General features: G+C 42.5%; 1 protein-coding gene across 1 annotated transcript in view; it reads left to right on the plus strand.

Annotated features, from left to right (window-relative positions):
* Nucleotides 1–13328, plus strand: part of SMARCC1 (SWI/SNF related BAF chromatin remodeling complex subunit C1) — a 97474-nt gene that overhangs the window by 3420 nt on the left and 80726 nt on the right. Inside the window, exons 2-3 of the mRNA XM_075704707.1 lie at nucleotides 4485–4604; nucleotides 11487–11572. Of these exons, the coding sequence (XP_075560822.1) occupies nucleotides 11499–11572 (74 nt within the window). The 5' untranslated portion in view covers nucleotides 4485–4604; nucleotides 11487–11498. The remainder of the gene's footprint in view (nucleotides 1–4484; nucleotides 4605–11486; nucleotides 11573–13328) is intronic.

Consider the following 13328-nt stretch of genomic DNA (forward strand, 5'->3'; position numbering starts at 1 on the left):
GCTGCGGTATGGTGTTGGACGGATGCTGGCGGAGCACGCCCGCTTTGCCGCAGGACGGTAAGGACGGGCAGCGGCGCGGGATCCCTTTATGCCCTTGTGTTACTAAGCCTCGGCCCGATGGCGAGGAGCGACGAGCCGCTGCTTGGCAGCTGCTAGGAAATGGCAGTTGTTGCAGCCGAAGATGTCTGTTTGGAGACCACCCGCCTCTTCACCAGGAGCTGAGTTTAGAGCATTCGTAGTTCTCTTTCGGCTGGCTCTGCCTTCCCGTGTCGGTGCTCAGCGTATCGAGTATTCCTTCAGTGAGTGACTGTGATTTAATCAGAGGGAGGCTTTTCTCTGTGTTTGCAGCTCTCTTGTGTTCTCGCCTTTAAAAAAGGAACAAGGGTTATAACCTAAATCAAAGTATTTTAATGTTGGTTTTCCTTTCCCTGTCATTGAGCAAGCTGAGCTGAAATGTTCTTTGTTTTGGGGGAAGGAAAGGATTTTGTGCGCCGGGGCTACAACGCAGAGCCGTAATGTGGTTATTTGAGGTCAGTAACCACATCAAAACCGGGTCTCCGAAGCTGTCCCTTACGTCTGTGACAAAGGCTTTCCAGTGCAGCTGCAATGGCAAATCTTGCTGGTGAAGGGAGGTGATTTCCTCTGCTGGTGGTTACTCTCTTAGCCTTGAATTATTTGAGTTATACTGAAAGACTTGTGCCCGTACGTGTTTTCTGCTTGAGGATATGTGAGTGGTTTGCTATTTCTAATTGACGTGGAACTGTTAGAACAATCTTTGCTGTGTCAGTGGGGCTTTGGTATTTCAGCACTGGAACAAAATCCTCTTATGCCAAAAGCTGTGTGTCTAGGAGCAGGGCATCGTTTCTGTCTTCTGGAATTCGCTGTTTCAAAACCTTGATTTGCTGCAGAATCATTTTCTGCTTCTGTCTGCTGTGGAGAGCAGTGGGAAACTTGCAGATGTGTTGTGACTTCAGTCCTCTGTGGTCCCCTCAAACCCGCTGTGTATCGAGCAGGAAATCGTCTTACTGATTTTGCTGCTTTAAAGATCCATTTGTATTGCTGGTTGGTGTGGGTAAGTGAGTGACAGGAGTCTTGTGTCTCCTTTTGGAGGGTTTTTTTTCCCCCCTGTTATTGTTTAGGGGGAATCTCAGGCAAAGTAATGAGCTTCCTGTAAAAAAAAAAAAAAAATTGCGAGATAGTGGCAGTGCAAAATAGAATCAGGGGTTCCTAATGTTATCTTCATTTCTGATAGCTTCCAGCTGTCAGTGCCTCCTGCAAGAGGTAAAAATGGGATCTGCAAGTAAAGGAACGAGTGCCTGAAAAATTTCTCATGTCTAAGAATACGCTTTCCCAGGCATATTCTGATGTAAATGTATGTGTGTTTGGATTTTTTTTCTTCTGAAGGAAAAAACTTTTAAAAAAAAAAAAAATTATGGTAAGTCAATACAAGAATACGGCCTCTTCTGGATTCAGTTTTTTGACTGAGGTTGCGGTGCTGGGTGCTCCAAGTCATCGTGAATTTAAAGCAGGCAGTGTTGTCTTGGTGACCCCTTTATGAGTGACAAAGAAACCCTACTAGAAAACCTGAAACTTTGACTGTTTTCTTACTGATTTTCATTTTCTGGTTTTTGTTGGCTTGTTTGTGTGAAGAATAAGTTCCTTCTGCGGTTCTTTCTTTCATGTGCTATCTTCCCATGGTTTATGGGATCCTCAGGCTGGAAGTGGAGCTTGGCTAGAGGGTTGTGCTGAAGGCAGTTTTGTTCCAGGTGCCCTAAAGAAGCTGTGAGTTTAAGTAGACTGTATGGTTTGAGAGGTGGATTAGTGAGATTCCAAGTTTTTGGATTGGTGATTGGTTTTTTTGTTTTGTTTTAAATATGGCCGTAAACACAGAATTGCTTTATACTTCTATTTCACCGTTAGTAGGAGCCATCAACACTTTCTGCCTTGTTGCACTTTATGCATTTTTGGTGCTTTATTAATTTAAAATACTGCGTTAAACTTGCTGCAAAGAGCTTTAAGACCTGTATAAAAAAGAAAAGGCAAATGTAGCAGTACAGTTTTTCCCCATTAAATGATTTATAATGGTTATGAGGGTTTTTCTCTATTCAGCGTTGCCAGAATGGTGAAGGCTGTGTTGCTTCAGAGGTGATATGCAAAAGCAATTTTTTATCTTCCTGGAGCGTGCCTCCCATGCAAAACTAAAGGTCTGCTACTACAGCATACTCTGTTTTACTGGGAGAAATGTTACATCTGTTGCTCTAGCTATGTGTTTAGAGGTAGATACATACCTAGATATGTATTAGATACGTATTTGTAGGGAAGGGGCTACAGCTAGGTGGGTAGGCAGTCTTAAATAAATAGCTGGGCTTCAGTTGGAACCAGCGGCTTTGCTTTTTGAACGTATTTAACATGTGTGGCATGTGAGTGTGTTCAAGACCAAAGCTGTCTTGGTAATAGAAGTAGGATTATTTAATATGAAGTCTGGCACTTGATCTGCTACGCTTTTGTTTCCACGTTTGTGCAAATCTGTAGTTTAGCAGATACCTGTTTTGCCTGCACCTTTTAATTTACATTTGTTTGCATTATAATTGGCGTAGGTGAACTAAAAGCGCAGAGTTTTATTCAGACTTTTACAAGGTGGTGGTGCAAAATGATGGGAGCTTTAGGGCTGTTAGCTGCGATACGCTACATCCATACACATCGTGGGTGTGACAGTCACTTTTAAACTATACAAAAAATAATACAAGATAAATCTTTTATTAACAGATGTAAAAACACACAGCACTGTATGCATTTTGATAATCGTCCTTCTTGGTTTAGCAACCCTCAGGACACTGATAAAAAGGGTTCTGGCAAATGTAGCAATAGGGGTTTAAGTATTATTCTGTGCCTCTCTGCTGGAGCATTTTACCACCTCTAACAAAGGCGAGAGAATGGCATGCTTCCTGCTGAGCTGCAGCACCTGGTGAGCTAATGCAGGGGCTGTGATGGGCTTTTAAGTAAAGATGCTGGATTAACTGGGGCATCTGAGTGAGTCACATGCTCCATTTTGCCATCCTGTCTGGGATCAGTAATTCCAACAAAAGATTGCTTAAACCGCTCTGGTGCGTTCGGCTGCAGCACGCAGAGCTTCTGGTCCAAAAATGAGAAAGAAAACAGTTGCTCGCCGAGAGGAGCGTGAAGGGCTAGAGGTTTTAAAAAGCCTAAGAGCAAAAGTCTTTATCTTCAACTGGATTCTGACGGCAAGAAAGACTGACTGTTATTGCTGCTCATACCTCTGTGGTAGCTGATGTGAATTGATAGGAGTTATTAATTGGATAAAATTGTCACGGGGGAGGGAAGAGGGCTAAGAAGAATGCAGCTTTGGAAATTTAAATTTGGAAATCTAGCCTTCTGTTCTTCGTAGCTCATATTCCTAGATTAGGTTTTATACACAGGGCAGGACACCTGGACAGGTATTTGTGTCCTTTGAGTTGCTAAGATTTAATTTTTCCGCTGTGTCTATCTGCATCTTGACAGGTGCTGCAGGAACTTGCCTCTTGAGGCAGTCAGATACTGTAAAATTCTCAGGGAAAAGTCAATGTCTTTGTAGTGGCTTTTGCTATGTTGACAGTGCTTTGGAAAGCTTAGTTAGATCTGACTGCGACTTAACACCACTGCTTTAAACTTTTGAGGGTTCTGGCTCTCAACATTTTTTTTTTAAGGGGCTTTCAAAGAATCAGCTTTGAGGGAAGAGCAAAGGCCTTGTGGTTCATAGTATTACCCAGGTAAATGACTCTAGGGTAGCTAATATTACTCCATATTCTACATGAACAAGTAATGTTTGTTCTACTCTTAGAAGTCTTCTGGCATGGTGAGGAGATTACATCCTGTAAGTGAATATTGTAATATTAGGAGTAATGAAAACTCGGCAGCCAGGGGACTTTTTTTATTTTCCATGCTGTGATTTCCCCTTTTACATATATGTATTTTATTAGAAGTACAACCTTGGGAAATGCTTAGATTGTCCCAAATCATTGCAAGTATCGTTGTTGGGATCAGTTTTTCTGTTTGTACGTGACATGCTATGTAGCACCAAATGGATGCTCTTGGGATTGACGTGTGGTCATTGATTACAGAAGGAGCTTGTAAAGTTGCTGTAGAAAGCTTTGTGTATGTGCAGGCCAGAATTAGTCTGTTCCTTTATTAGGAACTGCAAATCAGATTGAAGTAGTTAATCTCTCTCTGTTTAAGACACTGGTGGCCGTGATGAACTGATGATGATTCACAGATTTCTGCTATATTTTAAGAATAAAGCTTGACAAATGTTTGTGCTTGGTGCTCCTCATGTGCACGCACACCACCCCACCCCCCGCAGCCACACGGCGATCCTTAAATCTTAAACTGTGCTCTACAGCTGATAAAGTGGTCTGGGGAATTAGTAAACCAGTCTTCATGTTTTATTATCCTCTATCCCAAGTAAGCGTGTGTTTTTTGTCTTTCAGTATGTTCAAGCAGATGCTCCTACCAATAAAACACTGGCTGGGCTGGTGGTGCAGCTGCTGCAATTCCAGGAAGATGCCTTTGGAAAACATGTCACCAATCCTGCCTTCACAAAGCTTCCTGTGAGTATTGGGGTTAACCCACTGCTATTACAACAGCGTATTTTGTTCTTCATCCAGTATCTGTGCCGCTGGCATGCTGCCAGGTGATTGGGAGATGCGTGCTTGGTCTGAAGCTTTTGTCGATGCATCCTCTGGAAGAAGGGGTGAAATAGCACGTTCCTTCTTAAAAGCAGATTTTCAATGTAATAAATCTTATTTTCTGTACATTTGGGAGTGATTTCCTGAACACTGTGGAAAGGTTTTAATTTCTCATAAAATTCTATGTAAACTTGTAAATTTTAAGTCATAGAATCGTTTAGGTTGGAAAAACCCTTTAAGATCATCCAGTCCAACCAGTAACCTCACACTGCCAGGGCCACCACTAAACCAGTTAAGGGGAGAGGAATAATTAATTTCATGTTTCCTGGCTTGGGGGATGGATTAGTTTTTAATGAAAGTAAAACTAGGAATCACTAAGGTTGGAAAGGCCCTCTAAGATCATCAGCCCAACCATCAACCCAACACCCCCATGCCCACTAAACCATGTCCCCAAGTGCCACCTCTGCCCGTTTTTTGAACTCCTCCAGGGATGGGGACTCCCCCACCTCTCTGGGCAGCCTGTTCCAATGCTTGACCACCCTTTCCATGAAGAAATTTTTCCTAATATCCAACCTAAACCTCCCCTGGTGCAACTTGAGGCCATTTCCTCAAGTCAAATCTGTTTGGACTGATGCATCCCAAACTGCCTGACCTGCACTTTTCCAAAGCAAACCAGTTTCCATTGGTCATTTCTGTTGATTACACTTCAAACTTCTAATGCTGTTGACGCTGAAAAATGGCCTTGCCATGTTCTTTAGTAGTGCATGGCTACCTAATTAGTCTGGGATAGTTTTTCCAGTCACTCAGAGTATTGGTATACAGAAACAATATCAGCATTTTAAGGGTTGCTTATCTAAAGTTCAAGCTTGGCATGTCTTTAGCAGTGGTATCCTAGTGATTGTGTTCAGAGATCAGTCCCATTGTGCTTGGAACGCTGCCTGCCACCAGAAGAATCCTGTCCAAGTGAGCGTGAAGTCTAAACAGCTGCAGAGGGCGGAAGGATGTGGCAAATAGTAAGGACAAAGTAACAAGTGGATTTCGGTTGCAAAAGGACTGCAGCGTGGTATCAAGCACCCGGTTGGCCGATTTAGGATAGGTTTTGTGGGCCAAGACAACTGTCCTAAACGTGTATGTAAGCATTGTGGGCAGCAGCAGGAAGGTCTTTGCTTGTCTTTGCCACAGAATGCTTACTGGGAACCTAAGGTCATGCAATCTAGGGTTCTGTTTAGATATACATACTAAGTTGGAAATACTTATAACTGATTACAATATCATAAACTGAAGTTCTTCTGAAAACTATTGAAAGTCCTCCTATCTTCTTTGGTCCACCACTTACAGAATACTATCTTTTATTATTATACGGTGATTTTTTCCCCCAGACATCTTTCTTACGTAACTTCTTTCGTCGAGAGTATGATTTCATCCATGTCTTCTCCAGAAAAGGGGTTTTCAAACTTAATTATTGGGTGAATCTCTTGGTGCTTAGGAATGCATGCAGACGCACCACGAGATGCCACTGAGATGTAGCTCACCTCTCTTCCATTGTGATCACCTGATACCTCGGTGCTAATGAAAAGCTTTAGGGAGAGAGGTGAACATTGCGGTACTTTATTTTGATATGGCAGTGTTGACCGTAAAATAGTACCCATATTCAACAAGTTGATAAACCATTTGAGTGCTCTCAAGTCTTAAATCAATTTGTCTTATCTTAAAAATGGGTAATAAAGATTTCAGTGGCATTGTAAATATGTTGTTCCTGTGTTTAACTGCTCTTGCTGTTTCGAAGGTCTCATCTGATCAAATTTGCTCAGCTTGAGTTTACAGCAGTTGGAGGTCTCTGCCCTCAATTACTTCCGACGGAAGACAAGTCATCAGTACATCTTCCTTTATATTGTTTTTATGAGAAAATGCAGTATGTACCCTTAAGACGAGGTTACCTGTCACTTTTTTAGACTTGTAATTTAAGATACTGGTTCAGGCTGCAAAGGAGGCTTTGTTATTCTACCACAGCACTTTGAAGACGTGCGGAATGCTTCGGTTCTGCAGGACTATGTCTGACTTGAGAAGAGAGGTGAGGTGAAGGGATGTCTAAAGTGACACTGCTAGTCTCCAAAAATATGTTGAAAAGCTATTGCAGACTTCCACTGAAAAGAAACTGAACGAAGCTGAAAGAGGTTAAAAGTTTGTAGTTACCTTAGTGAGGGTTCAGTATTACCACGTTCCTGGCAAGGGAGGATCTGAAGTTGAAGAGGAGGAGGTCACGCTTGTGTAAAAGAAACAACCCCCAGGCCATCAAAACCTGGAGTGCTGTGTACCTGCAGATGACTGCACAAGTCCTCAATTTGTGGCTACTGCTCACAGCTACCATCACTAAAAGCTGCCGTTAACAGTCCATTCCTTGCGTGGTGGTGTTCTCTCAATACGCACGGCAGCGTTTTCCTTATCGGTGCAGTTTATTTGAAATGAAGCGTTGGTCTTGAGAACCGCAGTTGGCGCAAAACGCGGGGATGCAGCTCACCGGGGGGTGCTAGCTGATGAGAGCGTGCCAAACCAAGGTTGTCCTCTGGCTCATGTTGGAGCCTTTATATTTATTTTCCAAGTACTAGTCGGTGTGCCTCTCACGCTCCGAAGTGTCTGCTCTCCAATGCTGGAGCAGTGGGTGACAAAGGGAAGCTGGTCTCTTCCATCAGTATTCGAGGTAAACCTCTCTGACCTGGACTGCATCTAAATCACTGCAGACTACGTCTGTTGAAATAAAGTTCAAACATTTTACTTAGTGCTTTGAGTGGATGAAGTAGACCTTGCGTTTGAGAGGGGGTTGTTAATTCTGTGTTTAAGCTCCTGTTCTTGGCAAGGAGGCTGTGCAGTACAGGGTCTGAATAGATGTAGAGTAAACGAAGGACTGTTACAGCTTGACTTCTGTGCATGTCTTCTGATGATTGCTTTTAAATGCATCTTGTCTAACCTTACCGATGCTCAAAAAAGAAATTGCTGATTAATTTGCTTAGTTTCACATATTTGAAATACAGGCTATATTAAAATACTGACCCTAAGACGGCAAATTGTAAGGCCAGTTGATCTTAATTGCCTTGTTATGATGGATTTTGTTGGGTAAATATGTTGAAGGGAATCTGGTTTATTGACAGCTGTGTCTCTTCTGTGGAACAGGCTAATTTTCTAACAATTCGTCCAATTGTTAAAAGCAATTTCCTTTTATGCTAGTAGCAGCGACCCCAGTTTAATAAGAGGGTCTTGATAGAGCCTGCTGACAATTTTAAAAAGTGACTTATGTCTGTGAAGGAGATTTGTACACCATTTTTCATGGCTAAGTATTGCCTGAACTTTCTGTTTGTGGTAGTAAAATCCTAACTTGCCAGAGTTGCTGCGATTGCTTGTGCTGCCGGGGACTCCCGGCTCGCTGAGCCCTGTGCCAGGCTGCAGGACTGCCTTCCAGAATTGCCCCGGTAATGCAGAAAGGCCTGGCCTTGTCATTAAAAGATTTAATGCGGGCTACAGACGGGCAGCTTGATGAAGGCAAAGCTGCAGCAGCATCCCCTGAAGTTGAAGTAGGGGATGCTGGGTACAACAGTGCAATCAACGGTTTCCCAAAATGCAGATGCTTTGCTGCAGCGATTTCGTTCGGTTGCGTGGTATGTCCGGCACGTCAGCAAAAAGGGGAAGGTCGATTCTGGATGACCATACATGTATAGGACAGCTGAAGATAAGTAACAGCAACTTGCATACTCGTGTTGCAAAAGTATTCTTTACAACAGGTCTTCCGGCTTCATTTTGAGATTTTTTTTTTTTTTTTTTTTCAGAGCAGCTAGTGTTTGCATGCATGTTTGTAAACCAAGGCTTGTACTCTCGGAGCCAAGACTTATGGCAATAAAATCATTCAGCGTGTTAAAACATTTTGGTTTTGCTCAAGCTTCTGATCAGAGACTGCTCCGTCCATAGAGGACTTTGGTTTGCTAAGAACAGTACTGCAATGCACGCGGCTCGTAAACTGGCAACTACCCGTATGGCAGCTTTGAGCTCTCTTTATTACTTTCTGTGCACAGTAGGGCTCTAAACAGATGGTAGACCAGGAGCAGTTCTGTTCCTGTCAAATGCTTATGAAGGTTCTTTTTTTATGTTGTTTTTGGACACTGGTGCATTTGATATCTTGCGGAACTGCTTTGCTTTCCATTAGCAGCTCTAGAGCCAAGGAAGGCAATGTTTTGTTTAGATCCCATGCTACCATTTTAGTTTCTCTGGCTGCAGAATGAATTTAAAATGCTTGTCAGTGATGCTAAGACTGCCTGTAGTTTGGTGTTGGTTCTGTGTTAGTAAATACTCCTGAGGTGTAATATAATGCACTCAAAAGAAAATGACCTGTTCTGATCTAAAAAGTAAGGTAGAAGCTAGATCAGAAACATTCCTAACGTAGAAAAACTGCTAGGAAGGCTGCTGGGCTTGTGTGGTGTCTCCAGCTTTGTGCTTTCTCTAGTTCCAGCAGAAGGCAGCTTCCAGAAAGCTGCTGCTAATCGGAGTCCAGCCATTAAACAACTCCCCACATTCTGTTTTGGGGATCGTGCAAGTTTTTAATTTTTATTGAGAAACACAAAATAGACCAATCTTGGTCTGTATGTTTTGCACGCGTACGGAAACAGGTTTTGTTTCTTCTTCCAGTAAATGGTTGGGCATCTTGTGTTCAAAAACGTGGAGACATGGCACTTTGGGCCATGGTTTAGTGGGCATGGGGGTGTTGGGTTGATGGTTGGGCTGATGATCTTAGAGGGCCTTTCCAACCTTAGTGATTCCCAGTTTTACTTTCATTAAAAACTAATCCATCCCCCAAGCCAGGAAACATGAAATTATTCCTCTCCCCTTAACTGATTTAGTGGTGGCCTTGGCAGTGTGAGGTTACTGGTTGGACTGGATGATCTTAGAGGGCTTTTCCAACCTGAACGATTCCATGATTCTATGATCTCATACTGAATGGAGCAACATCAGAAGGGGGCGACTCTGGGGTGCCCCTCGGCACGGCCGTTGTGCACGCCTGACGGGGCTGGGAGGTGTGGGGCTGCATTTCCGTAGGTAGGTCCGTCCTCGTTCGTGCCAGGGGATGCTGACTTCAAGGCAGAACATCCATTTCTGTTGTGGAAGCTTAGCTAGGTGATTGATCTGCCTCATTTTGTCATTTCAGTGTATTGTTAGAACAGTTTTATCTACATATATATATATTTATATGTATTTTTTTATAAATATATTTTAAAAAAAGAGAGGACATCAGATACACTGTGTGTCAATACTCTGAATCATGCTTCAGGTAGGTTCTAGTGTTGCATTTGTCTAGTCCTGGCTTTACCCGAGCTATCCAGTTGTCTTCTGTTTCTAAGATGACTGACAGTAGATTACTTTTTCCAAGCACATACAAACATCCTGACCAGAGGTACTAGTAAAAGAGCAAAGATAATTCCAAACTAAAATTTGTCAGAAAAATGTACCTTTCTGTGTAGGAAAGTCCTGCTTCTTTAGTAACCTTTTAGAGAATGGACTTGGTGGGACTCAGAGCTTTTCAGTCTCCTCATGGCTGTTCTCTGAATTTCAGTTCTTGAATTCGGAGTGCCTCTTTACAAATATGGGACTCGGCTGCACTCTACTAAAATTGCTATTGAGGAAATGAGTTGGATTTAGTATTTTAGGGCAGATCTGCTGTAACGGTTAACCCCAGCCGGCGACTCAGCCCCACCCAGCCGCTCGCTCACTCCCCCCCGGTGGGATGGGGGAGAGATTTGGAAGGGTAAAAAAGTGAGAAAACTCATGGGTTGAGATAAAGCCAGTTTAATAGGTAAAGCAAAAGCCACGCACGCAAGCAAAGCAAAACAAGGAATTCATTCCCTGCTTCCCATGGGCAGATGGGTGTTCAACCATCCCCAGGAAAGCTGGGCTCCATCATGCGTAACAGTGACTTGGGACACCAGTGCTCCAAACATTTCCCCCTTCCTCCTTCTTCCCCCAGCTCTGTGTGCTGAGCACGACGCCATACGGTGCGGGACATCCCTTGGGTCAGTTGGGGTCAGCTGTCCCGGCCGTGTCCCCTCCCAAACGCTCGTGCCCCCCAGCCTGCTCGCTGGTGGGGTGAGGAGCAGAAAAGGCCTTGGCTGTGTGTCAGCACTGCTCAGCGATATCTAAACCATCCCTGCATTAGCAACACTGCTTCCAGCACAAATCCCAACCACAGCCCCATAGGAGCTGCTGCGAAAAAATTAACTGTACGCCAGCCAAAGCCAGCACATCTGCACAGTGCCCTTTTCAGCTCCTGACAACCAACTCTTTGTTGTGGTGGCGGGGGGTAATGGAGAGCGTTAGGAGCCGTAGCAAATACGGAGCCTGGGGTTTAGGTGTTCATTTCTAACCGTTTGGTTTAGTCTGATTAATACAGATGAAGAGCTGCTCAACTGACAGCTAAGATTTTAGGTTTAATTTACTGTGAAATGGACGTTCAAAGATCAGTTTGGGTTTCTGTCTTCAGCTATGCAAGGAATTTTTTGCAAGCTACTCAAGTAAGGAAGGGCTCGGAGCTTTCAGATATGTCAGGTTCTGCTTGCGAACATGAAGAATTCTACTTAAACCGAACACACTTAACCTTCTCGAAACGTTCTTAAAGGAGAACATAAAACTCCAAGAGTGCTTCACCTGAAAATTAAACTACGCGTTTGATAAGTTAGATGTCTAAAACTTGGCTAACAAGTATGTATTAACTTAAAATAACTACATAAAAGTCAATGTCACTGTTTTCACTTTTCTTTCTGGTTCTAGGCAAAGTGCTTCATGGATTTCAAAGCTGGAGGTACATTATGTCACATTCTTGGTGCTGCTTACAAATATAAGAATGAACAGGGCTGGTAAGTTTTTATTTTTGGTTTATACACCTTTTGCATGAAATTAAGCACATGAAATGCCTATGCAAACTACTTAAAGTTTAATACTTTCTGGAGAATTCGGTAGGCAAGGGAGTTGGAGATGGGAAGAGGAAATTTTTTTCCTGTTTTGCTGATGGTAGCTTTTTTAAGACACACCCCCACACTTCTAAATTTAAAGATAAGTTGTCCAAGTTTAAGGTCTTGAGTGTGTAGGTTGGGAGTTAATTACAAGCTTGAGGCTTTTTTTTTTCCCATTTATTTGCTGTATGACTGAGCAAATTAACCAATATCTTAGAATCGCTGTTTCCCGTCCATAAGATGTAAATCTTTTTTACTGTATTGAGTACAGGCTTTAGTTATAACTGGGAAAACGTGAAGCATTGCTTAGATACAAAAAAATGCTAAGTTTTCCATTGCTTATCAAGCTCCATAAATGGGGAGTGGCACTAGTTAGAAGCACTGCTCAGGTAGCTATCGACACCAGTATTAAAACTATTCACATAACATCCCAATAGTGTTGTGGCCTCTGTGTTTTTTCTAAGTTGTCATCCTCTTCCCAAGACAGCAGTAGCACGAATTAACTATATTTGAGAACATCGGAAAAAATCCAAGGATGAAAAGTCAGTAGATAAAAGGAAGCAGAGATTGTTCTTGTCTGTGAATTTTTACAGTTTCTGATCTGATGTTGCGCAGACCTGTAACAGCGTTCCTGGAATTGACTGTGTGTGTTACCCACGAGAGCAAATTAAAAGGCAAAAATAAAGGTTTTATTGGTACGGTTTGTTATTTTTAGGAGTAGTTTATACTCATATCAGCTAAATGAATATCTGAGGTGGATATATCAGAAAGCTGGTATGAGTAAACAGCTGTCAGGTTTTTTTTTCCTACTCCCATATTGCCAACACCCACAGCATGCTACGTGTTTGTAGCGTTGTGTGCCGTACCTTTCAGAAGTGTCTTGCTACCTCTTTGCCTTAAGATTAAGGAGTTAAATGGCTCCTACTTCGTGAATATTTAAACGTTCCAATTTTTTCCAAACAAATCTAGTGTTCAGTCATTGAAATTTGTCAGCAAAACTCAGCTACACGGTCGCCTCCTCTCTTCTCACTCTCTTGCTGATTCCCCAAACCTAGTGTGGGTAGTGCCTTGCGTTTGTGCATGTGGGCTGTAGAGGGAAGTAATACTTGAACTTAACTCTGAGGATCAGACTTAGAGCTTGGAATGTATCCTTCACTGACTCAAACAAATAATATGTGGTGTTTTGCCTGAAATAAGATTTTTTTTTTTTTTTTTTAATGGTATGTATTGTGGCTCTTGCTTAACCTGTTTGTGAATGATCTGTCTTATAGGAGAAGTACCTTTCCTCGTCATAATAGGTATGTCTGAAAAATGCACTTACCCAGTGCAGCTGGACATACCTTGTCTATCACCGCAGTTCAAGTAGTTGTTTGCTAAAACCTGTCAGAGGGTATCAGTTAAACTAAGGACAGGAAGAATTAGTACTACTATTTTATCTAAATGTGCAAATAATAAAAAAAAAAAGCTAGTTCTTAATATATTGACATGCTTCTCTTGAAGTGTGGGTTTCAAAAGCAGGCAAAAAAATGGGGGCATGTATAGCATCAAACGAATACGGAACGCAGATTTTAGGCAACCAAACGTAAAAATTTGGGTCAAACTTGAATGCCTTAAGTATCTTTGTTTCATAGGTACTGAAGACTTTTAGGTGCCTAGCAAA

Source organism: Pelecanus crispus, chromosome 2 (genome assembly GCF_030463565.1).
Source record: "Pelecanus crispus isolate bPelCri1 chromosome 2, bPelCri1.pri, whole genome shotgun sequence".
Classification (NCBI taxonomy): Eukaryota; Metazoa; Chordata; class Aves; order Pelecaniformes; family Pelecanidae; genus Pelecanus; species Pelecanus crispus.